Raw genomic sequence first — 27,723 nt, forward strand, 5'->3', positions numbered from 1 at the left:
ACAGGCAAACACAGGTTGAAGTCAGAGAGTCTGGAGCAGTGAAACAAAACAACGCCCACTGAGGATTAAACTTTTAATGTCTCTAGCATCTTGCTCTAACCAAGTAAGAGAATCAGCCGGAGCTGCCTGGCATGCAGGTGTATTCAGTGATCCCAACTCTCTCCTTGCTTATAAATTTTTCTCAAATGATCTGTTTCTACCCAAACTCCTTAGAACTGGGTTAATATTGAAGCTTTCAACAGTGTTAGTGGTCCTTCTGCCATCTTTCATCCTGACGTGCTTTATGGTCACAGAATGGCCTCATATTCAGATCAGTTTCTGTGGTGAACCAACCCTAGAGGTTGATAAGGAAACTTTCATGTTGCTTGGAGTTCTTAGGACCCCAAATTTCACGGGGTCTGCAACCACTGCCCAAAAAAAGTAAGGGTCTTGCGTCTTGCAAATATGAGCTTCTGTTGCTGGGAGTGACTGTAACTTTACAGCACTCCTTGAAGTGGGCCTGAGACCGGTTAGGGTTTGGCTGCTAAGCGGGGGCGAATGCTTGGGCTTAGTCTCTGTACAAGGCAGGTGACTGTACTACTGACAAGTGTACCCTCTCTAGCCAGGTGTTTGTAAACACGTGTCACAGAGATCTGGCAAGAGAATCTAGATTCCCTAGGACAGACTCAGCATCACTCTAGAAAAATAGCTCGAAGCAAGAAACCACTGATGATCAAGGGAGGCGTGTTCATTTATGGGAAGAAAACATAAACCACATATCAACCCTCCCCAAGCAATGAAAATTCAGTTTGGATTCCAACCTTTTGAAAAAATTTCTAATTAAATATATGCTTATTGAATGTATGAATACATGAATGAGCAAGGGGAAAATAAGTTTGGGGAAATGAGAAGAGATTAAGGGATAAAGCCTTCATGAGAACTGAGCATCTATTATGTGCCTAGTACAATAGACACAGCTCCTATCCTTAAGGCACCTGGAGTCTATCTGGGGAGGAGTCAGTGTATCAGTCATGACAGACTAGGTTATGCTGTGGTAACAGATTTCACAAAATATCAGTGCTTTGCGTAATACAACAAAGGTTTATTATTTGCTCACGCTCTATGTCCGTTAACGGTCGCTAGGGGGTTCTGCTCATTGTAGTCACTCAGGACCATATGGAATGTTGCCAGTCACCATGTCAGAAGGAAAAGAGAAAGCAGAGAAGCATTGCACTAGCTCCTTAAACCTTTTGGAGGGGGACAAGAAGTGACATAGGTTACTTCCGCTCACATTCCATTGGCCAAAGCGAAAAACGGAACCATCTAATCTCAAGTGGGGAGGGATATGTGCCTGGAAAGAGAGAGCTGGAATGTGTGTGGACACTAATGGCTGCCACAGGAAAGAATCAATAATAAACAAATGGAGACTGCAGCAGTGACAAGTCCTACGAAAGAAAGGAAGGAGACACCATGCTGTGACTATGTGTGCCAATAATGGGGACTCTAACATAGTCAGAGGCGAGAGAGTCGTCCCCCTACCCCACAGCAGGAAGGGGCACTGAGGCCTGAAGGACGAGTAGGCGTGAACTAGGTGGAAGAGGGAAGGAAACGCACTTCAGGCAGACAGACAGAAGGAATGGTGAAAACGCTGGGATGGAGTTGGGGGTGTTGGGGTTGGGCTGTGAGTATGAGAGCCACGTAGCTGGAAGAGTGAAGGACCAGATGAGGCTGTAGAGTTGTAACATGCGTGGCCTTGAGGCCATATTAGGGAGTTTAGTCTTTTTATTTTTTTATTTTTTAAGCTTTTTGGGGGAGGGGAGATAATTAGGTTTATATAAGTTTTTTTTCTTAATGAAAGTACACTGGGGATTGAACCCAGGACCTCTTGCATGCTAAGCACACACTCTACTACTGAGCTGTACCCTTCCCTAGGAGTTTAGTCTTTATTCACGGTCTTTATTTGTTATGAGAGGTTTAAAGCAAGGGATGACATAATCAGGTTTTTATTTTGAACAGAGTCCTCTGACTGTAGTCCGGTGGGAAGATAGGACAGACCATGTAGATGGTACTGTAGTGTCAAGGAGAGAGACGGTGATACTACAGACCAGGATGCTGGCTGCCAGGACAGGGTGGCTGGAGTATTCCAAGTCTTATAGTCATACTCGCCAACTTGCACTCACTGTTTAAGATAAATGTTCATTTTTTTCACTTAATTACACAGCCAATATTTTAATATTCTGTTTTCTATGTGTATCTTAGGGCTTTTCGTTAAATAAAGATCACACTTAAGATGTCATTTCAGTACCTTAAACATTCAGGTCCCAAACATAAAAACATTTTATTTTAATCAATAAAATCATCAAATTTGCATTTTCTTCTGTTTTATAAACTTGACTACTTACAGAGAAATTTTGTGTTTTATTAATTAAGCACAAGAGCATCAGGGGGAGAGCATAGCTCAAGTGGTAGAGCACATGCTTAGCATGCATGAGGTCTTGGGTTCAATCCCCAGTACCTCCATCAAGAAACTAACTAAATAAATAAAACTAATTACTTCCCCCTGCAAAAAAAAAAAAATTAAGCACAAGAGCATCTGTTTCATTAGCCTTGAGTGGTAGTTTTGTTTCTGCTTCTGGGTACTTACTATGGGAGGACAACTTTGTAGAAAGGACATCATCCAGCTAATAGCAAACTTCATTGACCCCGATCCAAGATTTCCCTAAAAGACTCAAGGAAATAAACAAGTTATATTCATGAAGTTCAAATTGTACCTAAAAAGATACTCATTCTCAAATACATTTTATCCTGATTAATCAAGTCTTTAAAATCACTATTTAGGAAAAAAGGCTGCATGAACACTTAAGAGCAAAAGTAGTACTATCATGTAAATCAGCCAATTTTGGAGATTATCTCTAATATAAGCATTTTTAAGGTATATTATGAATCATATACATATAATAGTCATGACACATATAATAATCATACAATATAGTATGTATAATACAAACATGTATTGTACCTGCTGAAAGACAAGAAGTATCTCATATAAAAGTGCTGTAGCTGTATCTGTATATTCCAGGACAAGCTTCTGTAACTGGAATTTTAAATCGTAATCAGTATCATTGGCAGAGCCAGAAAATGGTAGTTTCTCCTGGTTCTCTTTAGGTACTTATAAAAAAATTGCTTTTGATTAACAGAAAATATTATTAGTGTGGTCAGTTTTCTTACTCCATTTGACTCAGTCATTCTCAAAAAAGTGGCTCTCATAAAAATGACACATTTAATAATGGCTAAGAAAGTTGGTCACGGTAAGCCTACAGAATACTAACACACAAAAAGAATTGCACACTTGATTTGCAAAACCATTCAGATCAACCACCCTGCTTCCTTTCAAGAATGTAGAAATATGCTCCCCAGAATTAAGGTGGGCAATTCTTGAAATTTAGCCTTGTGCCCCACTTAAAGTATAACTCCTTCTGTGGTATGGGTAAATATACGTTTGGAGACATTTTGTTGTTATTCTCAAGAACTGCAAACAGTTGGGGAGGCTGTCTTCTAGCCCGAAGTCCGCTTGGTGCATGAGAACTGTGTCTGTGAGCATGCTACAGGCCAACACACTTTCCCTGACAGTATTCTTTGCAAAGAAGAGCTCTAGTTTGAAGTTTCCCTCTCTATTAGACCTTGGAATCAGAATTTATATGATTTGCTCATGGCTTCACTAACAGCCCAGGTGCAAAAGATCAGCAGGTCTGAAAACAGGAAATTCAGACCTGTCTATACTGCCCACTAGAAATTTTCATGTGGAAATATCAAAAGCAAATCAAAGAAACTAATCCAAAACCAAGCGCATTATTTCCCCTTTAAACCTATCCTTCTTGTAATTCTTATCTGACACCCAGGCCAGAATCTAAAAGTCATCTAATCTTCACTTTTTATTTTTCCATCAACCTATCAACTCAATTTCCTAAAAATTTCTGGAATCTCTCCTCTTCGCAACTACCGTCCCTTTTCTTCATTTATTTATTCAACAAATATGCATCAGACAGTGTGCTAGTTGGGGATACAATGGAGAGTAACAGAGACATGGTCTCAGCCCTCATGGAATATACAGTCTAGTGGGGAACAGATGTTAATCTAATAATCACATCAATAAATGCACAGTTACAGACTGAGACCAGGGCTATGAGAGCAAAGCATGGAAAGTTAGGAGAGCTCTAAAAAGAAAGCCTAGTCTCGTTTAGGGGTCAAGGGAGGGCTCCCTTCTGGCCCATATCATCCCTCACCTGGACTACAGCACTAGCTTCTTAACATCTCTGTCTGGTTTAGTCTTGCTTCCATCCTCCTCTTTAATCCCTAGTCCACTTATTACGCTGTTGAAATTGGTATCGTAGATGCGTTATATACAGTCGGTAATAATACACTGATGTTATATTTGACTAACATCTCTCACTCCAGCCAGACTATAAACTAATGAGGGCAGAGATTGTGTCTGTTTTGCTTTTTGTTTAGACCCCACTGCCTTCCACACTGTTTAGCTCATAATAGATACTCAGTAAACATTTATTGAAAGAATGAGTGAATTTAAGAGTTCTCTAAAACATAACTCTGATTGTGTGTTCAAGAACTATCAAATCATGTCTCATCCTTTAAAACAAATTCTGTGTTCTCCTGATCAAAATAAACTAATAACAATCTGATTTATTATCTCAGAATAAGTACAATCTAGGCACTTTGATACCACTAATGTTTTAGGAAAACAAGTAACTCTCACTAAATTTGCACTACTTAGATAGGTAAGGAAATGGTAAGCAAAGGTAAGAGTATTAACCCTAAAATCTCTAAGATAGTGCTTTTTTTACCCACTAGACCCCTGTGGAATTATATATATGTAAATATTTTGTATAGAGATAAATATAAAGAGATTTATCTAATATATACAGACTACTAATTATTTTTCTTAGTATGCATACTTTAAAACACAGAACGTATATAATATTCATATTGACAGAATAGCTATCTAAATTTTGAGGTTAATAACAAACTATTTACTCTTTGATTTAATTATATTTGTTTTTTTGTATATGTAATTTTTTATTGAAGTATAATCAGTTACAATGTGTCAATTCTGGTGTACAGCACAATGCTTCAGTCATACATAAATATACATATATTCATTTTCATGTTCTTTTTCACCATTAATTAGTACAAGATATCAAATATAGTTCCCTGCGCTGTAATTATATTTCTGTATTATACAATGTAATGGTCCACATAGAAGAACCCAGGACCCCTATATGTTGTATTTAGTCTGTTCCAAAATTCTCATCTCACCTCAGCATCAAAAGACATCTCAACTAAATTTGAATCAGCCACCAACTGGATGTCAAACACAGGACAAGATTTTGGGATCTGAGGCTCGCTAATTAAAATTACCAAGAGATTAAATAATGTTCCCCTGAAAAAAAAAACAAAGGCAATTAGTGAGTAAAGTTCAAGAAGAAACACAATGATGCCAGGTTTGCAGACACTGAATATAATTATACTTAAAAGTATGAGGCATTGCAGACCATTCTTTTTTTTTATTGAGGTGAAGTTGATCTATAATATTACATTAGTTTCAGGTGCACAATATAGTGTTTCAAAAATTTTATAGATTGTACTCCATTTATAGTTATAAAATATTATATTCCCTGTGCTATACAACATATCCTTATAGTTTATTCATTTTATACATAGTAGTTTGTACCTCTTAACCCCCTACCTCTATCTTGCCCCTCCCCACTTCCCTCTCCTAGTAACCACTAGTTTGTTCTCTATATGGGTGAGTTTGTTTCTTTTTTGTTTCTATTCACTAGTTTTATTTTTTAGGTTCCACATATAAGTGAAATCATACAGTACTTGTCTTCCTCTGTCTGACTTATTTCACTAAGCATAATACCCTCAAGGTCTATCCACAGTGTTGCAAATGGCAAAATTTCATTCTTTTTCTATAGCTGAGTAGCATTCCATTGTGTGTGTATGTATGTATGTGTATACACACACACACACACACACACACACACAACGTCTTCTTTATTCATTCATCTGTTGATGGACACTAAGGTTGCTTCTATATCTTGATAATTGTAAATAATGCTGGTATGAATATTGGGGTGCATGTATCTTTTCGATTAGTGTTTTCATTTTCTTCAAATATATATCCAGGAGTGGAATTTGGGGGTCATATGGTAGTTGTGTTTTTCAGTTTTTTGAGAAACTTCCATACTCCATACTGTTTTCCACAGTAGCTGCACCAATTTACATTCCCACCAACAGTGTACAAGAGTTCCCTTTTTCCTACATCCTCCCCAACATTTGTTATTTGTGGTCTATTTGATAGTAGCCATTCTGACAGGTGTGAGGTGCTATCTCACTGTGGCTTTGATTTGCATTTCTCTGATGATTAGTGATGTTGAGCATCTTTTCATGTGCCTGTTGGCCATCTCACGTGTCTTACAGTTTTCTGAGTATAGGTCTTTTATCTCCTTAGGTAGATTTATTCCTAGATATTTTATTCTTCTTGATGTGATTGTAAATGAGATTGTTTTATTTTTGTTATTGATTAAATGGTAGCTCATCATGGTTTTTTTATTGAAGTATAGATGATGTACAATATTATATAATTTATAGGTGTACAGTACAGTGATTCGTAATTTTTAAAGGTTATACTCCATTTATAGTTATTATAAAACATTGACTGTATTTTCCATGTTGTACAATATATCCTTATAGTTTATTTTATACATAATAATTTGTACCTTTTATTCTCCTACCCCTATGTTGCCCTTCCTGGGATTGTTTTCTTAATCTCTCTTTCTGATAGTTCATTGTTAGCATATAGAAATGTCACAGATTTCTATATACTAATTTTGTATCCTGCAACTTTACCAAATTCAGTGTTGAGCTCTGGAAGCTTTTGATAGTGACTGCAGTCCATTCTTGACTGAACTTTTGGATCCTTAGACATGCAGTTAAATATCTAGTGATGAGCCATTTAAATGAGAATATAATTTCCTGGTCTTTTGGCTCAAAGCAAATATAGTTCTACAAGTTCCTGTAGCATGGAAATCTTAGGAAATCTGGACTTATTGGGAAATTTGGGTGATTTCAATTATAGCAGTATTTTCCAAAGGGCTTTTTTATGGATTACTAATTCCAGGCAATATTACAGTCAAAATAAGATTCTGTGGTCAGCGGAGGTATAGGAAACACTTGGGTAAACCAAGTTCATTGGGTAGCTTTACTTCAGGACGTCTAAGAGGTTTTAACATGCTAATGTGCACTGTGTATCTCCGGGACAAAGAAACAGTATGAAGCATTTCTTTAAATGCTTATCACTTTTAAGTTTTTTGATGCTAGAAACCTTGGTTTTAAGAAAGCATTTCAGAGGTATACTTTCCCACTATTAATAAATAAAACTAGTGTTCCAACTTCAAGTCTTTTGCTTTCAAACATAGTGTACAGTCCACTAACATACACTAATGACTCACTTAAATGTTACTATGTATTTGAATAATGTATCATACTATTTGAAAATAAAAAGGCACACACACGCAAAATCACAATTCAAAACATGCATCCTGAGATGCTGGGTTAGTAACCCCATTTTCATATGTGTAGTATGAAAAGGAGCTGAAGGCACACCACTAAAAAAAATCAGTTGCCTCACTGAAGACAATTATCAGAGTAGCTTTGACAGATAGAAGCAGTAAAAGAATTTACATATAGGACTGTATAAAAAAAAAAGCCCTCCATAACCCTAAGCATTCCTTTCATGATGGAATAAAGAAGAATATAAACAATTCTTGCTTAGTAATATTTGAGGCTTCACAATCTTTTTATAATCATTTAAATCATTGTCATGATTAGAAATTTACCAAAATTCTAATAAAAATACAATTCCCCTCCTTTCTCCAACTCAAAAAACAAGTCTAGGTCTCATATCTGCAAAAGAGGAAGCATGTTAGTTAGCACATTGCTCAAAAAGCAGGACACATCCTACAGGATATTTGCTAATGTTTTATTCAGGGTGTTTTAAATCAGCCAATCCATTTTCAGGAGACACTTCCAAAATCAACAAAGCACTCCATTTAGAAGCTTTTCCTGATACTAAGTTTGAATTGACATGCCATTCACTGCTATATTTAATTATAGTCCTTTATTTTCAACAACAGCTTCTTTTCAAAGGATCATATATCCTAGACTAAGAGAAGGAATTCTTAAATTCTGGGTTGCTTGCTGTGAGAATACATGAATTCAGCTATCATAATACTGAAAACAAATGAAAGGGTTATGGCACATTTCAAGAATACAATGAAGTGGGCTGAACTGTTAAGTCTCCACTTATGAAAAAAATAGAGGAAAAATGCTGAAATGAATAAATGCTTTTTTATTTGCTCAAGTGGAATTTAATTTGAAATCTATCCTTTCTACCAACTCAATTTAAAATCCATTAAGCCAATAATAGATAAAAGAAACTGTAATCTAAAATGGTGGTTTCATCCTGAAAATAAACTTATTATAGGATTGCTATCACACCCTTAAAAATCGTACCAACAGTTTGATACTTTGATTGTTTGTGTTGTTATTATTTCCAATGTAAGAATTTTAATGTATTACAGTATCTTAATATATAGACTTTGAAGGGCAAACTCATAGTCTCATAAGTCAATCTATGTTATTGTGGTAGGCAGAATTTTAATATGGCTTCCACGATTTCCAACCCAGGTATATATACTCCATATCATGCCTTCCCCTTAAGTATAGTCAGGACCTGTGAATATGTTAGGCTGTCACTCTTGTGATTATGTTATGTTGGATGAGAAAGGTGTAGGGGTTTTGCAAATGAAATTAAAATCCCCAATTAGTTGACTTTTGAGTTCATCAAAGGGAGATCATCCTGGGAAGGCCTGACTGAATGAGCCCTTTAAAAGAGAGTTTAGGTGTTCCCTGAGCTCAGAGATATTCTCCTGCCAAGAAGCAAACTGTCATAAGTTTTACAGCTGTAGGGACATTAATTCTGCTAATGACTATCCAAATGAGCTTGGAAGAGCGCCCCAAGCCTCAGATGAGACTGCAGCCCTAGCCTGCTGACTGCAACCTTGTGAGACCCTGAGCAGAGGATCCAGCTAAGCTGTGCCCAGATTTCCCGACCTACAGAAAGTGTGAGAAAATAGATGTATGTTGTTTGAAGCCACCTAAATTTATGGTAACTTTCTACATGGCAATAGAAGATTATTAGTGATATTACATATTTACTGTGCCAGTTCATGCTACAGGTAACATGATTTGACCACATGCATATCAGAATTGACTGAAAAGTTAGTATTACAACTAGACTCTACCATAGCACTATAATAAATGTATCAAAGGACACGAAAAGAATTAGTCATATCAGGAAAGAGGCTTGACATAGTAGGGTGGATATGGTCAAACAAAGTTAAGACAACAATCAAAATGCAATCCTTTGTAACAGAGATTGGTAAGAATGTTTTTTTGTTTTTCCAACTTGGATAGAGAAAGGTTGGGACAAAAAGGTAGACAAAAAGAGTAACATGATTTAGCAATAATTTCAAAGTGGGAGAAGACAGAAATATGAGAAATAATCTTGACTCTCTCGGAGACTGGGGAAATGGCAGTGCTATCAACTGCAAAGAAGTATGCAGAGACAATACCAGAGTATTCTTCCCTTGTATGCCGTACAGCGGGGGCCTATAAACTGTGCCTGCAGGCCAGGCAGCCCAGAGCCTGCTTTTGTAAATAAAGTTTTACTGGAGCACAGCCATGCCCACTCCTTTGCATAGTGTCTGTGGCCGCTTTTGTACTACAAAGGCAGAATCAAGTAGTTTCCGCAGAAACTCTATGACCTGAAAAGCCAAAATAATTTACTTCATGGCCTTTTACAGAAGTGTTTGACCACCCCTGTCACAAAGCATCGTATGCCCATAGTCCCTGGCACATAGCACGTTGCTTAAAGTATGTTAGTGAATATTATCATTAAAATTTATTTGTAAAGGTCTCCAATAATAGCCTGGACAAATATTATTAAAAGTGCTTATTCTTCCCTCTGGTTCAAATGTTTTAGAGTCCATGGCTCTCACCCTTCTTCCACCTTCTAATGCAAGAAACGTAGATAAATAATTGGAGAGAGTAGGAAAAAAATACTAAGATTTTTGCCAGAACACTACCCAAGGATGTAATTCATAGTCTATAAATCTTATAAAAAGGTCAAGCAGGTAATAGGCAAAACATGTAAACATATAGTTTCTGTGACAAAGAATGCTCTCGTCCTTCACTATACATTCTTCCATTCTTCCTTTAAATAACAGATGGCCCCATTGCTGTCTAAAGTTTAGCTAGGCACGTGCCATCCAGCTGCAGACACATTTTGCAGCCTCTCTTGCCGCTAGAAATGGCCATATGCCTAAAGTCCTCACTGACAGAATGTGAGCAGAAGTCTATCACACCTTGCTTAAATAGAAAATTTGCTTGCCCTTTACTTCCCTTCCTGCTTCCCACAGAGTGTAATGAAGGCAAGAAGTTCAGCCAGCTTCAACCATGAGGACAAAGCATCAGAGAAGACTATGGAGCAATAAAAAGGAAGGCACTTAGGTCTCTGGCTGATCTTGTAGAAGAGAGCATGACTATTTACTCTGGACTGTTATGTAAGAAAGATAGAAATTTCTCTCCCCTTTGGGCCACATATTTTGGAATATCTTTATTACAACGGCTCACCCCCCAAAGTCATTCACTCCAAGGTCACACAATTAGATTTTAAATGAAGCTACTATAATTCCTGCCTTTGCAATGTAATTTTCTGTTATGTGGATAAAATGGTACTCTGGAAAATTCTAGTAGAAACCCACTGGTTTTTAGTGTATGATGAGTCATTTGGTCTTTTCCAGACGCTGACAAACGATAAACTTATGCTAACAAAATCTTTGTGCCCTCAATAATCAGCATGCACCAGTGAGAGAGAGAGAACTCAGTAGGCACCAGTTAATCTGTGAAAGACAAAAGAGTTTAATATATTTACAAGGGGGCTGAAGAGAAAAGCCAGAGAGTTAGGAGTTTTGGAAGACACTCAACAGAGTAGTTAATGGGTTGCAAATACAAGGGTTTCAATTTTTTAGAACTTACTTCTTAGCTGCTAATGTGTTCAGACGTGATGACTCAGTTTCTGTTTCTCTGAACATTAGTCCCAGAGTCTGTATAATTTCAATGCACGCCCTAGAAAACAAAGAGGCAAAAATTATGGAAATGGCATGATTTCATTACAAGTTCAGAATTCCACAAAATTAGTTATCCTCAATAGAACTGCATTCAGATACCCAGGTAGAAAAAAAGTATAGGAAGAGAATTCTTTACATCAAATTGTCAACATTGGTTGAGTGCCTACTCTGTGATTGCTGCATAGTAAACACTCAAAAGTATTTTTTGAATGAATGAATGAATAGGTGGATGTCAGGAAGAAAAGTCATTTTCATAGTGGTTTAACTGTCTCAAGTAGGTAATATTTGTCTCAAAATTTCAAAGGTAAAAAGAGAATACAGTGAAAAGTGCCTTTCTTTCATACATCCACTTTTTTCTCCCTTTTGAGACAGCCAGTATTTACTAGTTTCTTGTGTAGTTTTTTAAAATTAGAACAAAATGACTGCTGTTTTTAAAAAATCTAGCAGAGGGTAATAGCTCAGTGATAGAGCACATGGTGAGCATGCATGAGGTCCTGGGTTCAATCCCCAGTACATCTAAAAAAAAAAAAGTTAAAAAAAAAAAAAACCTATGTGAAGCAAAACTTGCAGCACCATTAATCATTAATACATTATGTATTTTGTCCAGTGCCTTCCACTTATCTTTAACACCTTAGGGGAAAAATACCTGTGATTATCCAGCCCGTACTTACACCAGCTCATCAGCCCTTTGGCTTTTATTTTGAAGTGCATTCTTATCCCTAGACTCTGGCAAGTACTCATGAAGTTTGTTCACTAGGAAATAGAAAAGGTCACTGGTCTGTGAAAGCAAGCAGGAAAGAAGATGGCAATTAAGGTATCTGTTGGCAAAACTCTCCATCCTTATATAATAAAAATAAGAAGTTATTTGTTCTTTGATGAAGGAAGAAGTGATTTACAATATCTCTCATTTACACTAACACAACCCAAATTGAAAATATACTTTTACTTACAACCAGGAGACCACTATCCTGGTGCACAGAGCCAGAGCTAACACCTAGCAGGTGATGCTGGGAGATGCCTTCTAGGCCCAGCTTGGCTGTTAATATTGACAATCATCCAGAAGTAGGTGCGTAATTTCTGGCAAGTCATTCCATCACCTTGGAATAATAATATTAAATGGGGGCCACTGTAATTCCTGCCTTTCCAAGTAAGTTGACCTTTGTGAGGATACAATGAAATAACTAACACTGTAAATCGACTACACTTCAATAAAAAATAAGAATTAAAAAGAAAAGAGTGGGGGAACAAGTTTTTGCGTGTTTTCCTATCCAGTCTCATGAGATAATCGAGCATGAAATAAGCACTGGCCCATGAAATCAGGCAAGATGGTACTAATGAAAAATGGAATGTAATTGCTTCTCTTTTCTGTGTCTCTATTATTCACTCATTTTTTCTCCAGGACTTTCATTTCCTAGTGGCAACTTAGACTCTTTGTTTAGACAGGTATATGTGTGCTCCGACTGAGGTGATCCGGCCTGAGAAGAGGCTGAGGATGGCAAGTGGGGAGAGGGACAAGAGGAGCAGGAAGTACACCCTGGCCCTCTCAGAAGTGCCAGGGTTCACCCAGTGCCTGGACAAATTAGCAGAGTGGCAGTTTTCCACACTGACTCTGCAGCCACGTTCCTTGAGTTCAAGTCCCAGCTCTGCCACTAGGTAGCAGAAGGACGTGTGGCAGATTACTTCTACATTCCATGACTCAGTTTCTTCATCGCTCATGAGGTTGATGTTAGGATTAAATAGGATATTATTTGTAAAGCCTGAACAGCGCTCAGCATATTGTAAGTGCTTAAAAAATGTCTGTTATTATTGTGATCTCCCACCTGCTCAGAGGTTCAGAAATTTTCACTTTTAAAATGTCTTCCGCCTACCAGCAACAACATGAAAGAGTCTCAAAAGTATTATGTCAAAAGAAGCCAAACACAAAAGAATACATAGTGTATATCATACCGTGTAAGTGGAATTCTAGGACAAGCAAAACTAATCTATGGTGACGGAAAGCAAGTATTTGCCTGAGGCCAGGGACACTGACTGCCAAAGGGCACAAGGTAGCCTTAAAGAGTGATAGAAATGTTCTAAATCTTGACTGGGGTGGTGGTCATACAGATACATACATTTGTGAAAACTCTTTAAACTGTACTCTTAAAAAGAGTGCATTTTATTATATGTAAATTGGACCCCAATAATTTCTCCAAAGAAGGTATACAGATTGCCAATAAACATATGAAAAAATGCTCAACATCAATAATCATTAGAGAAATGTAAATCAAAGCTACTAGATGCCCCTTCACACCCATTAGAATGGCTGCTATCAAAATAAATCAGTAAATAACAAGAGTTGTCAGGATGTTGAAAAGCTGAAACCCTTATGCAGTGTTGGTAGAAATGTGAAATGGTATAGCTGCTGTGAAAAACAGTATAGCAGTGCCTCAGAAAATTAAAAATAGAACTACCATATGATTTAGCAATTCTGCTTCTGACGGTACTCCCAAAAGAAACGGAGGAAGGGTCTCAATGAGATATTTACACAACCATGTTCATAATATTATTCACAATAGCTAAAATGTGGAAGCTCATCAGTGGATGAATGGATAAATAAAATGTGGTACATACATATGTGGAATATTATTCAGCCTTAAAAGGAAGGAATTCTGACATACACTGTAACATCGGTGAACCTGGGAGACATCATGCTAAGTGAAATAAGCCAGTCACAAAATGACAAATACTGTATGATTCCACTTACATGAGATATTTAGAGTAATCAAACTCATGGAAGCACAAAAATGGTGGTTTCTAGGGGCTGGAGGGAAGGGGAAATGAGGAGCTCTTGTTTAATGAGTATAGTTTCAGTTTTGTAAGACGAAAAGAGTTCTGGAGATGGACGGTGGTGATGATTACACAACATGGACATGTTAAACATCGAGCTATACGCTTAAAAATGATTAAGATGGTAAATTTTATGGTATATGTATTTTACCATAATTTTAAAAATTGAATGGGAAAAGCTTAATGAAAAAATAGAGGGTTGGGAAAGAACATGAATAGAGAACTCTTTCATTCATTCATTGAACAGGTTAACTACCGATTCCAGCCATGTGGCAGGTACTATACTAAGTAATGAGAATAACATCTTGAGCAAAACAGACAAGCTGGACATGGTGTCTGTACTCCTAAAGCTCACAGTTGAGTCAACCTATGAAAATGTGTTCTCATAATTTAAAATTTTACTTTCAAGTTACAAAGTTGGAGAATAAAAATTACCTACACAAGAAAACCACACCGTAATAAAGTTGATTTTTTAAAAGGGAAAAAGATGTATAGTTGACCCTTGAACAACACAGGGTGGGGGGTTCGGGGTGGGGTTAGAAGTGGCCACCCTCTTTGCAGTCAGAAATCCAAGTATAACTCATAGTCAGCCCTCTGGATCTGTGGTTCCACATCCGTGGGTTCAACCAACTGAGATTGTGTAGTACTATAGTATTTGCTATTAAAAAATCCACGTATACTTGGATCCATGCAGTTCAAACCCATGTTGTTCAAGGGTTAACTGTATATATTATTAAAATTATGTAATATTTATAGTATTTACTATATAATTTTATTATTATGGGAATGTACCTATAATTATTATATTAGTTTTGTTCTAGTTTACATATATATAATTTTCCATCCTCTTACCCAAGAACCAGAAAATTAGAGCTGCCTCTAATCTCCCCGCCCCAGTGTGAATTCTTAGGGAAGTGTCACGTTACCTTCCATTATCCAGGGAGCCCAGCACAAAGTTGGAAAACCACTGCTTTAGTTTGAGGCTATGATAACCATTTAAATAAAAAAGCTCCTAAAAGAAGGTTAAAATGTTGAGTTTTATAGTCGTATGTGTTAACTCTGTACATGAATATGAGACTAGATTTTGGTTGCAGGTGAGAGAGAAACCATCGGGCTTCCAGGTGTGGTGCACGGTGGTGGGGAGGGACACGGGGTACCCCACTGACAGATGGGAAGGCCCCAGACGTGGAGATGGCCCATGTGCCTTTTACTTCCCTTTCTGTTCACTTTGGCCTTTCACTTCTGACAACTGTAAATAAGAGGATCTTCTATTTTGGGTCATCTAAGGACGTACATTAAATAATGGCTGCAGTATTTTCAAGAAACAGAACATGAATGCTTTACTCCTAGACTTCTGATCATATTAGTTTTTCACAAAAGAATAAATTTTCAATTCATTATGAATTGGTTGTGGGACCTGGTATCTGCAGGCATTGTGTTAGGCCTTTGGGAGAATGCAAAGATGAGTAAGACACATGGCTGTCCTGAAGAAGCTTATAGAATATTATGGTAAATAAGAAAAATATACCAATAACTATAGTAAAAAGGAGAATGTCTGTGCTAATTCTTGAGGTAGGAACTGTATCTTAATCATGCCTACATTTATAATGCCTCTTACCATGTCTAGCACAGAATAGGCATGCAGTAAATATTTGTTGAATTGTTAAAGGGAAAGCACTCTGAGAGATGTGAGAGACTGCATTGTCCAGTACAGAAGCCACTGGCCACATGTGGCTATTTAAATTTAAATTGATTAAAACTGAATACAATTAATATTTCACTTCCTTAGTCACTAGCCATGTTCAAGAACTTAAAAGCCACATGGTGGCTAGTGGCTACTTTATTAAACAGTGCAGATTATAAAATATCGAAGAAAGTTCTATGGCACAGAACTGCCATAACAGATCAAAAGGAGGCAGGTACCAAAGTTCCCCACTGAGGATGACTGGAAAGGTGGAAGAACAGCTTTTGAGATGAGCCTTGGAGAATGAATGGGAAGGAATTTAACAGGAGAAAGTGGAGGGAGTATCCTCAAGAAAGCGAACAGTAGGAGAAGACGTGAAGCGGCTAGAAAGGGCAGGTGTTCACGTCATCTCACATGGTGAGAGTGATGAAGTGGTGGGTCGAGTGGGTTAGACCTCGTTTTATTCTCTTTCTCTGCTTCCCTCTTTGGCTCCACAGCTGAGGCCCCCTGCCTCAAGCCTGTTTTAAGCTTGGGGATGCTTAAACAACCTCCAGACCGACACCCTTCTTTCTAGTCTAACCCTTAGGTGGGAGCTCAGTTCTCCTGCCTAGACATCTGCTTTACATCCATCCCTTAGCTGTGTCCAGTTAGTGTAAGTGGACTTCTCCTCTGGGCCCTGGGCTAAGTCCTTTGCCGGTCCTTTCTCAGCCACTGACTTCGCTCTTGACTTTATGTCCTTGCTATGCCCCCAACCCCACATTCCATGAAGCCCCTGTTCCCAAACCCTAAACATGCAGATCTGTCTGGTGCCAAATATTTATGCAGACACCTGGGTGTAATCCACCCACATGCTGAAATATCCTGATACTTCATTTTGTACATTCTCTATGGAGAGCTCACCCTTGGGCACGGGTGAGCCTTCTCCCTTTAGCATCTACAGCTGGATTCATTCTCCAGTGCCTGTCCTGTGCCGATGTTGACCCCTTCTGACAACCACCCTTGCTAAAATAAAGATCATGCCTGTCCAAGTATGGAATCATTGACAAGAGGTCATTAGTGGAGAGCCTTAAATGCCAAAGCCAAAGTGTCTGTACTTAGTAACGAGAGCCTTGAGAGGTTTTTGCGGAAGTGAAGTCCTCACCATCAGAGTTATAGATAAATAACGTGTGTAGGATGAACTGGAGAGGTTTATTTGGGTGGGAGATAATACGGCTTTCTTTAGCCTTTCCGTGTGGACTCTTCATAACCATATGTAAGGCATTTTGATGCCTGTCCCTGTATTTTCTGCAATTCTCTGAAGTTCTCGAGTTAAAACTCAGATGGCGTGTCCCTGACTGGATCTATCTAGTACAGGCATTTTAGACCACACAGCACTACGTCATCCTTACGTGCCTCAATGTTGGGGACATCTGACATGCTATTCTCTATAGCTACCATGCCCTCGCATTATGGTGACCAACCATCCCAGTTTGCTTGGCACTGTTCTAGTTTTGCACTACAAGTCTCGTGTCATGAGCTTCCTCAGTCCCAGGCAAACTGGGATGGTTTGTTACCCTAGTCTAGGCAAAACAGGATGGTTGGTCATCGGACATGTGAAGCACTTAGAATCTAAGAAATGGCCAAGACGGTCTTGTATGGCTCAGGAGGCAGTGCGCTTCACAGCTGTGCAAGGAACTGGTGGCCACCATGTAAGACCACTGGTCAGAAGCAGCCTCGCAAGGACTGTACTGGTACTCACCTGGGCTTCTCAGTACCTCCACCGGACCTGAAACTGAGACTGAGTCTTCCAGAGTAAGCCTATAACTTACCAAGCGGGTTGCTGGGTTGCTTTGACTCCCCAGGACTCACCTTTTATAAATAACAATCCTACACTCAAAAATAATTTTTAATTAATTTTTATATTGTAGGGGAACATACACATAAAATGTCTTGAAATTTTCTCATCTCACTGTCTCATACTCATACTTCTCACCTGCCAGAAGCATCTCCTGTCTCTTTTCTTTGACTCTGCATACCCAGCCCAAGTGAGCTCCTGTCTTTTTGCCACCCCTCCTCTCTTCCATCGCCCCCGTCCCAACACATGTGCACTGATCACATCACATTTCAAGCATCCACAGTTGCATTAAATTTAATCAGCATTTTAAAATACAGCATCCGAATACAAGACCACATTTTATTTATATGTTGCTTTATGCTTCAATACGCTGCATTTGATAAACAGGTGAAACAAGTTTTAAAGATTTAAAAATGAGACAAAACACCTACTTGCCAGAAAAGCCTTTTCAGGATGAAGTTGTTCTGGGCTGCTATTTTAAGTTCCGTAATTAAACAAAGTATCTTCCTCAGAGTATTGTCTTTAAGAAAAAGTTCAGATTTAAGTTGACCGAAGTGCTTAATTTTCTCCTCAGATCTACAGAAAGAGAAGAAAATTGTTCATGGAGAAAATGATGAGAAACAACAGCTGAGGAATATCAAGGATTATCAACAGGTTTGTAAAGCTTTGTGATTAACGGAATTTTTGTATAGTTTTGTATTTGTAGCTTTATTACTTATCAGTAATGAAACTTGCTCCTCCCAAAGTGAACTATTTATTGCTCTCCAAACGGACTTTTTGCCATGCCCCTTTACGCAAGCTGTACGTGTCACAAATGCTCTCACTGTCCCTGGTACATTTCTGTCTCCCTTTCATAGTCTAGCTCTGAGTTTGTTCACATACCATTTACCATAATCCGTAAATCATACGTAATATTATTTGCTTAATACTTTTTCTTTAAATAAACTCCTTTTTTTTTCGAGAAATTTTCTTTATAAATAAAACATTGTATCACTAGTTCACAAGGGAAAACCAGGACCGTTTGCAATAAATAGCAGGTAGCTGTAAAAACAGTATGAAGGCAACAAAATTCTGAGCAGATGCGCCCTATTTTGAGCCTGGAATCTGCTCTCTCTTTGACAGAAAGTCAGACGAACATGTGTTACAGAGCTGCTACCATTAGCACCAAGCCGAGAGGTTCTCCCTAATGAGATCAGATGAGTTGGAAAAAGGAATCTTTTTTCACCATGGAATTCAAAGTTATTTCAGGCCATGTCAGGCTACCACATGAAGTCATCTCCCATTCCTGCCCCACGTGCGTTCCACACTTCAGGAAAAGCTGGCTTGGCTGAAACGAGTTAACATCTTCTCTTTAGAGCTTTCCCTAATTCCACCAACGAATGGGGACCCTCTCCCATAGCACTTTTTCCACATTTCTTATACCACACTCATCCGACTTCACCCCATTGTAGTCATTTGTGTACTTGTCCTGCCCCTCACCTGATTTGCAACAACTTGATAAAACATGATCCGGTGAGATACTGTTTCCATCTCCCACTGTGTTCAGTAATAGCAACTTGCACTTGACTGAGCACTGACTCTGTGGCAGGCTCTGGCCTGGGTACTATTCAAGGACTTGTTCATTCAGTGTCACCAGGAGGGCTGAGCTGGGAATTACTGTCACATTTATGGGATGTAAGGTTAAGTAGCCTGTCCAGACTTACACAACTAGTGATTCAGAAGAGCAGGGTGCAAAGTAACTGTCGGAGAGATGTTTCATGTTCTGTGTAGGTTGATGGAAATGTCTTAGAATTTCTGACTTGAAGTAAAAATATTTTTACCACCTACTCCACAAATCTTGATACCAGCCATTTATTCCAATAATACTACATAGAATCTTCATTCTTGCCCACTACCTCCCCCTTTATTTAAAATGATCTAAGATGCTCTCCTCTATCCAATCAGTGAACCTCTTATTAATACAAAACTTAAGACTTCCTGAAAAACAGTCTCTTTTCTAGTGGAAACACTGGAGGAGAAATGATCATTAGGAATTCAGTTTTAGCCATCAATAAGACCACAAATAACAAATGTTGGCAAGGATGTGGGCAAAAGGGAACCCTTGTACACTATTGGTGGGAATGTAAATTGGTGGAGCTACTGTGGAAAACAGTATGGAGGTTTCTCAAAAAACTAAAAACAGAACCAACATATGACTAAACAATTCCACTCCTGGTTGTATATCTGAAGAAAACGAAAACACTAATTCGAAAAGACACATGCACCCCAGTGTTCACAGCAGCATTATTTACAACCTAGTGTCCATCAAAAGGTGAATGGATAAAGATGTAGTGTACACGCACGCGCGCGCACACACACACAGAGGAATACCACTCAGCTATGAAAAAGAATGAAAATTTTGCCATTTGCAACAACATGGATGGACCTGGAGAGTATTATGCTTAGTTGAAATAAGTCAGACAGAGAAAGAAAAGTACTGTATGATATCACTTCTATGTGGAATCTAAAAAATAAAACTAGTGAATGTAACAAAAAAGAAACAAACTCACAGATATAGAGAACAAACTAGTGGTTACCAGCGAGGAGAGGGAAGTGGGGAGGGGCAAGACAGACACAGGGGATGAAGAGGTACAAACTACTATGTATAACATAATTAAGCTACAAGGATATATTTATAGCACAGGGAATATAATATTTTAGAATAACTATAAATGGACTATAATCATTAAAAATTGTGAATCTCTATGTTGTACACCTAAAACTAATATACTATTGTAAATCAACTATACCTCAATTAAAAAAAAAGAATTCAGTGATAGCAATCATAGAGGTGGAAGAGCATGATTATGAGCATGGGGGCAGGGTCAGATGGGCTGATCAGAATCCTAGATCTGCCCCTATTCCACTGGCTAGTTACCACAGGCAAGTTTCCTGGTCTCTCTGTGCCTCAAGGTCCTCATCTGTAAAATGGGAGTGATGATAGTACCTATCCCATTGTGCTGTTCTGATACTTTAGTTACTGCATGTGCTTAGCACACAGTAAGTGTTTCATAAATGTTATCTAAATAAAATAGGAATGAGCTTTGAATCCTGCTTCCCTATGCATCCACTGTTAATTACTGCCACACTTCATTTTAAAAATAACCACAAACTTTACTCTTTTAGAACTAAAAAGAAAAACCCAGTACAAAGGTAGTTTTCACAAACACATGAGCTTAGAAAAGTAAAAGCTTAGAAAAAATACAATAACAGCATAATAATTTAAAATTGATTTTCCAGTTTTTCCCATTAGGAGTCAGCAAGTTGCTAAGATCCATATAGAAATAAACTGTTTTTATCTTTTGACACCTATGACAATAGATATTAATACCAAAATATTTTTTTCAAAAAGGCCAAAAAAATTGCATAAGAAAAAGCACACTAATGACTTCATACTAAAAATCAATTCATATAGAAATTGAGGTCTCATATAACTCATAAATTCAAGTTAGGTTCAGTAGCCTGTATATCTACAGAGAAGTTATGTATAATCACACTTTCTTTGAAAATTCAGAGAATATTTGCTTTTACATAGATGACAAGTTTCCTTTGACTAATTTAAATAAGAAAAAGTCTACTGCCAAAAGACTCCATTATTCCATTCAGGAATAAGGAGAAATTTTATATTAATGTTAACAGATATTCTTTATTTTCATGAGCTGGAAAACACAAATTCACCCAAATAATGTGTCAAGAGGATTCTTGATCTAATGATAGTCTCTATTTTTCCTATATTTTTTCACTTTTCCAGACATTTGATGTAAGTAGTACTTTACATTTGTATAATGCTTTACAGCTGGAAAGGCCTTTCATACATTATCTCAGAAGCACTGTGTATATGTTCACAATGGTCAGATTACAGAACTCACAACTGTGAAAACGCCTTTGAATTTGAAAACCCAAAGAACACCTATTCCTTTTAAACCAAAGATGCCTCACAGAAAGAGACCATTTCTCGTGTATCTTGTGCATATACTTGCATCCTTCATGGTACATTAAATTACTATATTTTAAATATGTTGCCTTCAGAAATTAACTTTGCAAGAATATGCTTTTCCTGAGTCAAAATAGTGGCAGAACTCTCCTTGCCTTCTGGGATAACACAAAGTTAGAGCCTGTTTTATTACACAGTTAGCTTTATGATCACTTTATGTATAATATAGCACCAACATTAAAACTGATACTTTTTTAAAGTAGACATATGACAGCATGTAGAAATTCTAAGCTACCTGTATAACCATCTTTTTGAAAAAGAAATCCCAAACATTGTTATTTAACCCCTATATACCTCAGAACCTAACTCAAAATTAAAGAAACATTTCCTTGCAAAATCATTATTATCACACCCAACAAAATTATCAATAATTCTATGGTATTGTCTAATACTCAGTCCATATTCAAATGTTTTCTGTTGTCTTAAAAATGTCTTCTTATATTTGGTTTGTTAGAGTCAAGATCTAAATAAGATAATTGTTATATTTGCTTGCTATATTTCTTAAGTCTTTTAAAAACTTTTCCTATAGACATTTTCAAACATACACAAAAATGGAGAAGAGCGTATAAGAAACCCCCACATACCCATCACCTAGCTTCAATAATTTTCAACATTTTGCCAACCTTGTTTTATCTATTACCTTTTACACACACACCTATAAAAATTTTGAAATAAAATATACGTAACATAAAACCTACCATTTTAACCATCTTTAGGTGTACAGTTCAGCAGCATTAAATGCATACACAAATGTTGTGCAATCATCACAACTGTCTATTTCCAGAACTTTTTCATCTTCCCAAACAACTCTGCACTCATTAAACAATGGCTCCATTCCCTTCTCCCCACAGCTCCCGGTAGCCTCTATTCTGCTCTGTTTCTATGAATTTGCCTATTCTAGGTGCCTCATATGAGAGGAATCACACAATATTTGTCCTTTTATGTCTGGCTTATTTCACTTAGCATAATTTCTTCAGGGTTCATCCATGTTGTCACATGTGTCAGAATTTCATTCCTTCTTAAGGCTGACATACCCACACTTTTAAGTTAGATTTAAGTTTAATTGTTTGAACAAAGATACGTCATAGGTGGTGCCGCGTGTTTCATACTGCATCAAACAATGAGGTACAAAAGTTTTAAGTGTCTCATTATAACATCCCACCTAAGGGATGCTGAGACTGACCAGTGGGTTTAGTTATATTACAACACTCCTCCATTCTGAAGTTCCACTTCACCTTTCTATCTAATGGTTTCATCCATCGAGGATTACTGCATGGATCTATTATATCATCAGAGGTTGAAAAAATGGTAATTTTCTAATTCTATTAAACCTTCCACATTTCATTAGCTGGAATTCTGTAAAATGGAATTTGCAGCTCATCAACTTGGGCTACTTGGTTACCCTGAACTAATTACTGTTTATGCAGGAAAGGCAGGATAATGCTTAATTCTTTCCGCTTGTTTGCTTGATTTGCAGAGAAATGAGTTAGTGCCCTATTTACTTCCAGTGGAGTTCAGTGCACTTTTATTTCTTTCTGGGGAAGGGTAGGAGGCAAGACTTTCTCTCTATGATGCATCATTATACACTTTGGAACTTTTTATATATTCACTGTGTTTCAGCCATCTCATTCATTATTTTTTTTCTGACTTTCAAATTGTTCAATCTTTGGCTGTTTGGAGCCCCTTCACATAGGCTCCTGTATCCTTTAGTTAGGGCCCCATTAGTGTTTCAGACTCATTTGTGTATTTCCTGCCCCAGACCTAGAATCAGTCACTCTTCCACGGAACTTAGGTTCCGTTTAGTGGGGAATGAACATTAATCTTTTAAAATTAAACTTACCCTTAGTTCATTTACATGACTCCCAATATATGTCACTGTCATAAATCTCTCAAAACTTGCCCATAACTTACTATCAGAATCATTGGCACCATCAATTCATGGAGTGAACGCAAAGCACTATTTTAAGTAAGAAAAATAAAAAAATTAATAAGACATACTCCTTGCCTTCTAGGGGCTCACAGTCCGTTGGAAGAAATAGTCACATCACAAGTAACTACTTCAATACAAGGCAGACTGTGATGAGAACGTAATAGAACTATGGAGTCTGGATAAAATCCAAACTCCTTAGCCTTGCCTATAAGGTCCTAGCCTCTATCTTATCTCCTTCCTTCCTTCCTTCCTTCCTTCCTTCCTTCCTTCCTTCCTTCCATAAAGGCTTATTGGTAGCCTACTATATGCCGGTGATCAAGATATAGAGTCCCTGTCCTTAAGGACCATACTGCATTATAGGACAGCACGTAATCATACAGACTGGACAGTGCCACAAGATATGTAGGCACAGGATGTTATAAAGGGGCCCTCTTCACTTAGTTTTGAGAAATGATTTTTAGACAAAGGGAGAGTAAGCTAAGACTTGGGGAGCTGACGTTTTTTATGAAGGGGAAGGAGAGAAGAGAGTAGGGTTCTTAAATAGAAGCCATCATGCCAGATAAACAGAGAGCAGATAAATAGGGAGCTTTCTGAGAACTACGAGTTCATTTGGATCAGGAGCTTAGGGCAGGACTATGGGGAGCACACTAGTTGAGGATGGAAAAATAAAGAGACATCAGGAAGATTTGTATAAGCTGTTATAGAGTGTAGACCTTCTAAGAGCAATGGGGAGCTATTTACAGGCTTTAAAGGAGGGATTACACAATCAGATTTGTGCTTCTGAAAAATTCCTCTGTTGTACTGCAGCACGGTATAGAGAGGCAAGAACAAGGCAGAAGCCAGCTGGAAAAATACTGTAGGAACCCAGAACAGAGATAACTGGACGTGAGCATGCAGCAGTGGAAAGAAGTGGATGTTATCCAAAGAGATTCAATGAGTACAATAAATCATGCAGTGATTGGCTGGATATGGGGGATGATGCTCTAGGCATCCAGGACGCTGGCTTAGGCTATCTGGAGAAAATGACATCATGCCCCGTGTTAGGAAACACAGATGGAAGGTCAGGTCCCAGAAGGAAGATGCTGAGTTCTGTTTTGCATATGCTGACTTTGAGGTTCCTGTGAGACATACAAGAAGTGATGTCCACTGGGTAACTGTATCTGCAATTCCAGGCAGAGAGTTGCCGTATATATAAATGTGACAGTCAGCAGTACGTAGAGTTAGGAGAGGCAAAGAAAGAGAACACCCCCCCCACGCAACTCTGTCCTGTCATCACTCCTTACCTGTATGGCTTTTGACTTCCAGTAGCAGGACTGAGCTCACTAACATAGAGGGGATCTTGTAAAAGAGTAGCTTTCTGAAAGAGGAAAAAAGTAGGAATGGTTAGAATTTTTGTTTACTGAAAATCAGTGCCTCCTATTTTTAGTCAATGTCATACATCTATTCTTTAATCCCTTCTTCAGTACATGATTTGTTCATGTAACTCATTCGAGCATTTAATAATACCACAGGGGATTTTTTTCCTTATATATATATATATTTTTTAAGTTTTAAACATAACATTTGCTCATTATAAAATAAAATAATCAATGTTGTAAACTGACTATACTTCAATTAAAAATAAAATAATCTATCAAAATTAAACAGTACAGAAATACATAAAGTAAATGATAACAGTTCCCTACCCCTCTTATCACAATATTCAGAATACCTTACTATTATATTCTTTCAGACATGTAAAAACATATTAATTATAATATATACATTTATAATATTTACACATTAGATGATATATTTTATAATATGTATCTAATACTAGCTACATCATATCACATATATTAATCTGTAATTTTTTTTCATTTAATACATGATGTACAGTTTATCATGTCTATGGATATAGACTGACTTCAGTCTTTTTATGATTACCTAGTATTCCATAGCCAAGGTATACAATAATTTCATGAGCTATTCCCCCATAAATGGGGTTATTTTTTCCTTAAATCTTTAGTGTCGCCATTTCCCACTCGTTCTGGGTCTTGAAACAAATGGGCATGTAGTGTTTAGCAGATTCTCTAAATAATTATATATGTTGAAGTTTAACAGACAGGTTAGAAGGAATTTCTGAAATGTTGCTAAATTACAACTCCAAACAAGCTTCGCCCGGCTTATTCCTTAATTACAGAATAGGGTGGTGGGTGAGTGGCAGAGGGGAGGGGATTAAGTGCTTTTTCTTACTATTTTTGTCATTGCTCTGTGTATTTAAAAAAAACTGCCTCTTTTCCCTCTCCAAGTGTTTATTCTTGCCTTAAATCTTGAATTTTAATTTGAGAATATTCCTTAGTTATTTAGCTTTCTACAGTTATCTTCACAACATATTAAGGGCAAAGAATTGCCATATTTTGTCTCTGTAGAATTTAAGATGCTAAACGATTCAGGAATAATTACTTTTGATGAAAGTTACAGATAAAATAGGTTACTGACTCTTTGGAAACCATTAAAATCAGAATGAGTGCTAAATTCTAGCTGGGTGATTTAGGTTAATTTTACCTGAAAGTATACTGAGAGTTAAGACGTCTAATTCCTTTTCCCAAGAGCATCTGCATACCTCAACATGAAGGAAATCTCAAGGCACAGGAGGTCAGTTACCCAAGATAAGTCTGACTGATTTAGGATATTATTTTTTTTTTCAATTTCCTAAAACTTGTGAAGACAGCGCCAAGACTAACCAAAAGTGACCAACTTGATGAAAGAATTCAATGTCACAGAAAAGTCACAGCTCTTAAAATGTTTATATTGAATTAATATCTTATTCTCACTAGAATGAATGCTAACCTGATTGATTCATCATTTCTATATGAAATATTTACTTGTTTTCCATCTTTCAAGGAATAGAACATTGTTTTTAATGATAACATCCACCAACTCATAAAGATAACCCCCCCACCCGCATTTATTTCAGTAGTCATAGGGAAAAAATCAGACTATCTGGGGTCAAATCCCAGCTGTATATTAGTTGTACAGCCTTGAATATATCGTTTGATTTCCCTGTGCCTCCGTTTCCTCATCTGTGGAATGAGAGTAACAGTCCTACGTCATAAGACTGTCAAGCAGATTAGATGAGTTAATATATAAAAAGCATCAGAACAGTTCCTACTGCTACTAACAATACATGTCAGTTATTTGTTACTGCTGTTATTATCAGAAGGGCTATGCGTTGGCCTGACTTGCCCCAAACATGCTTCTGCTGCAGAATTTAAAAGTAGTACTTAAAACTGGGAGTTAGTTAATTGAGGGAAGCATGAACGGTTATTTTGAAGTATTAAGTAGACTTTTAAAAGTCAACTTAAGTTTTGGGTTTTCTGTTAGAACATGTGAGGCCTTCTGTTAGTAGAGCAGGGTTTTCCCTCTATTTATGATTCATTCACATTCTTAATTTGGAGAAAGCTGTTTAAAATTTTAGGGAGGAATTTTCAACATTTAACGTTTAATTTAAAGATTAAACATTCTGAACTGTGCTCTGGGAAAAAAATTAGAGTTGTCTTGCAATCTTTCACAATTTTTGGCCACTTATAAATCCCCTTGCTTCCTAGCTTCTTCTGAGTGAAAAGAATCTGTCATATTCCTTAATACTATCATTCTGGAAGATCAATAATAAAAATTATGCATCACTGAAGATAACTAAAAGAGAGTCATATTATTCTTTTAGCAAATCACTTATTTTAAAACTGATCCTAGTGTAATAAAAAGATTCCTAAATGAGAGTTCTGACTCTGCCCCTAAACTTACTATATAATATCAAGTCAGTCACTTAAAATTTCTGAGCTTCAGTCTCCTCATTTATAAAATAAGGGACACAGACCAGGAGATCTCTATAAAATGATCTGATCCTATGACAATGACTCCCATGAACCTATTTTCAATAGTGCAGCTGAGGAATACAGAAACATGTTGATAATGTTGAACTTTATCTGAGCTCTGTGCTCTCTGAAAGCAGAATGGTTGAGAAATCACCCCACCTAACTGCAAAAGACCACCCTGCTCACAGAAATTCCAAGATAAGACCTATCTCCATCCTTCCTCATGATTCCCATGAGGCTCACTGTTGACTTCCTTGTTTATTACCTGCGTCTAGATAACCTCAGGGCCATCTCCTTTTCTTTAAGACAC

General features: G+C 37.4%; 2 protein-coding genes across 5 annotated transcripts in view; one reads left to right on the forward strand and one right to left on the reverse strand.

The window, feature by feature from the left end:
* Nucleotides 1-27,723, forward strand: part of XPOT (exportin for tRNA) — a 134,482-nt gene that overhangs the window by 32,059 nt on the left and 74,700 nt on the right. Inside the window, exon 2 of the mRNA XM_031683107.2 lies at nt 18,168-18,247. The gene's annotated coding sequence lies outside the window, so the exon portion shown is untranslated. The remainder of the gene's footprint in view (nt 1-18,167; nt 18,248-27,723) is intronic.
* C12H12orf56 (chromosome 12 C12orf56 homolog) overlaps nt 1-27,723 on the reverse strand; it is a 67,619-nt gene that overhangs the window by 4,593 nt on the left and 35,303 nt on the right. For 2 of the 4 annotated variants that reach the window (XR_012078416.1, XM_006205906.4), the window contains exons 5-11: nt 24,840-24,913; nt 18,025-18,169; nt 11,921-12,027; nt 11,158-11,247; nt 5,311-5,434; nt 2,999-3,073; nt 2,624-2,698 (exon numbers count right to left, since the gene is read on the reverse strand). Coding sequence is in view for 3 of the 4 variants with exons in the window: in XM_006205906.4 (XP_006205968.2) it covers nt 2,624-2,698; nt 2,999-3,073; nt 5,311-5,434; nt 11,158-11,247; nt 11,921-12,027; nt 18,025-18,169; nt 24,840-24,913 (690 nt within the window). In the remaining variant the exon portion in view is untranslated. Of the gene's footprint in view, nt 1-1,129; nt 1,227-2,623; nt 2,699-2,998; nt 3,074-5,310; nt 5,435-11,157; nt 11,248-11,920; nt 12,028-18,024; nt 18,170-24,839; nt 24,914-27,723 lie in introns of those variants that run through there. The other 2 variants (XM_072973009.1, XM_072973008.1) reach the window with 2 other exon arrangements.

Source organism: Vicugna pacos, chromosome 12 (genome assembly GCF_048564905.1).
Source record: "Vicugna pacos chromosome 12, VicPac4, whole genome shotgun sequence".
NCBI classification, from domain to species: domain Eukaryota; kingdom Metazoa; phylum Chordata; class Mammalia; order Artiodactyla; family Camelidae; genus Vicugna; species Vicugna pacos.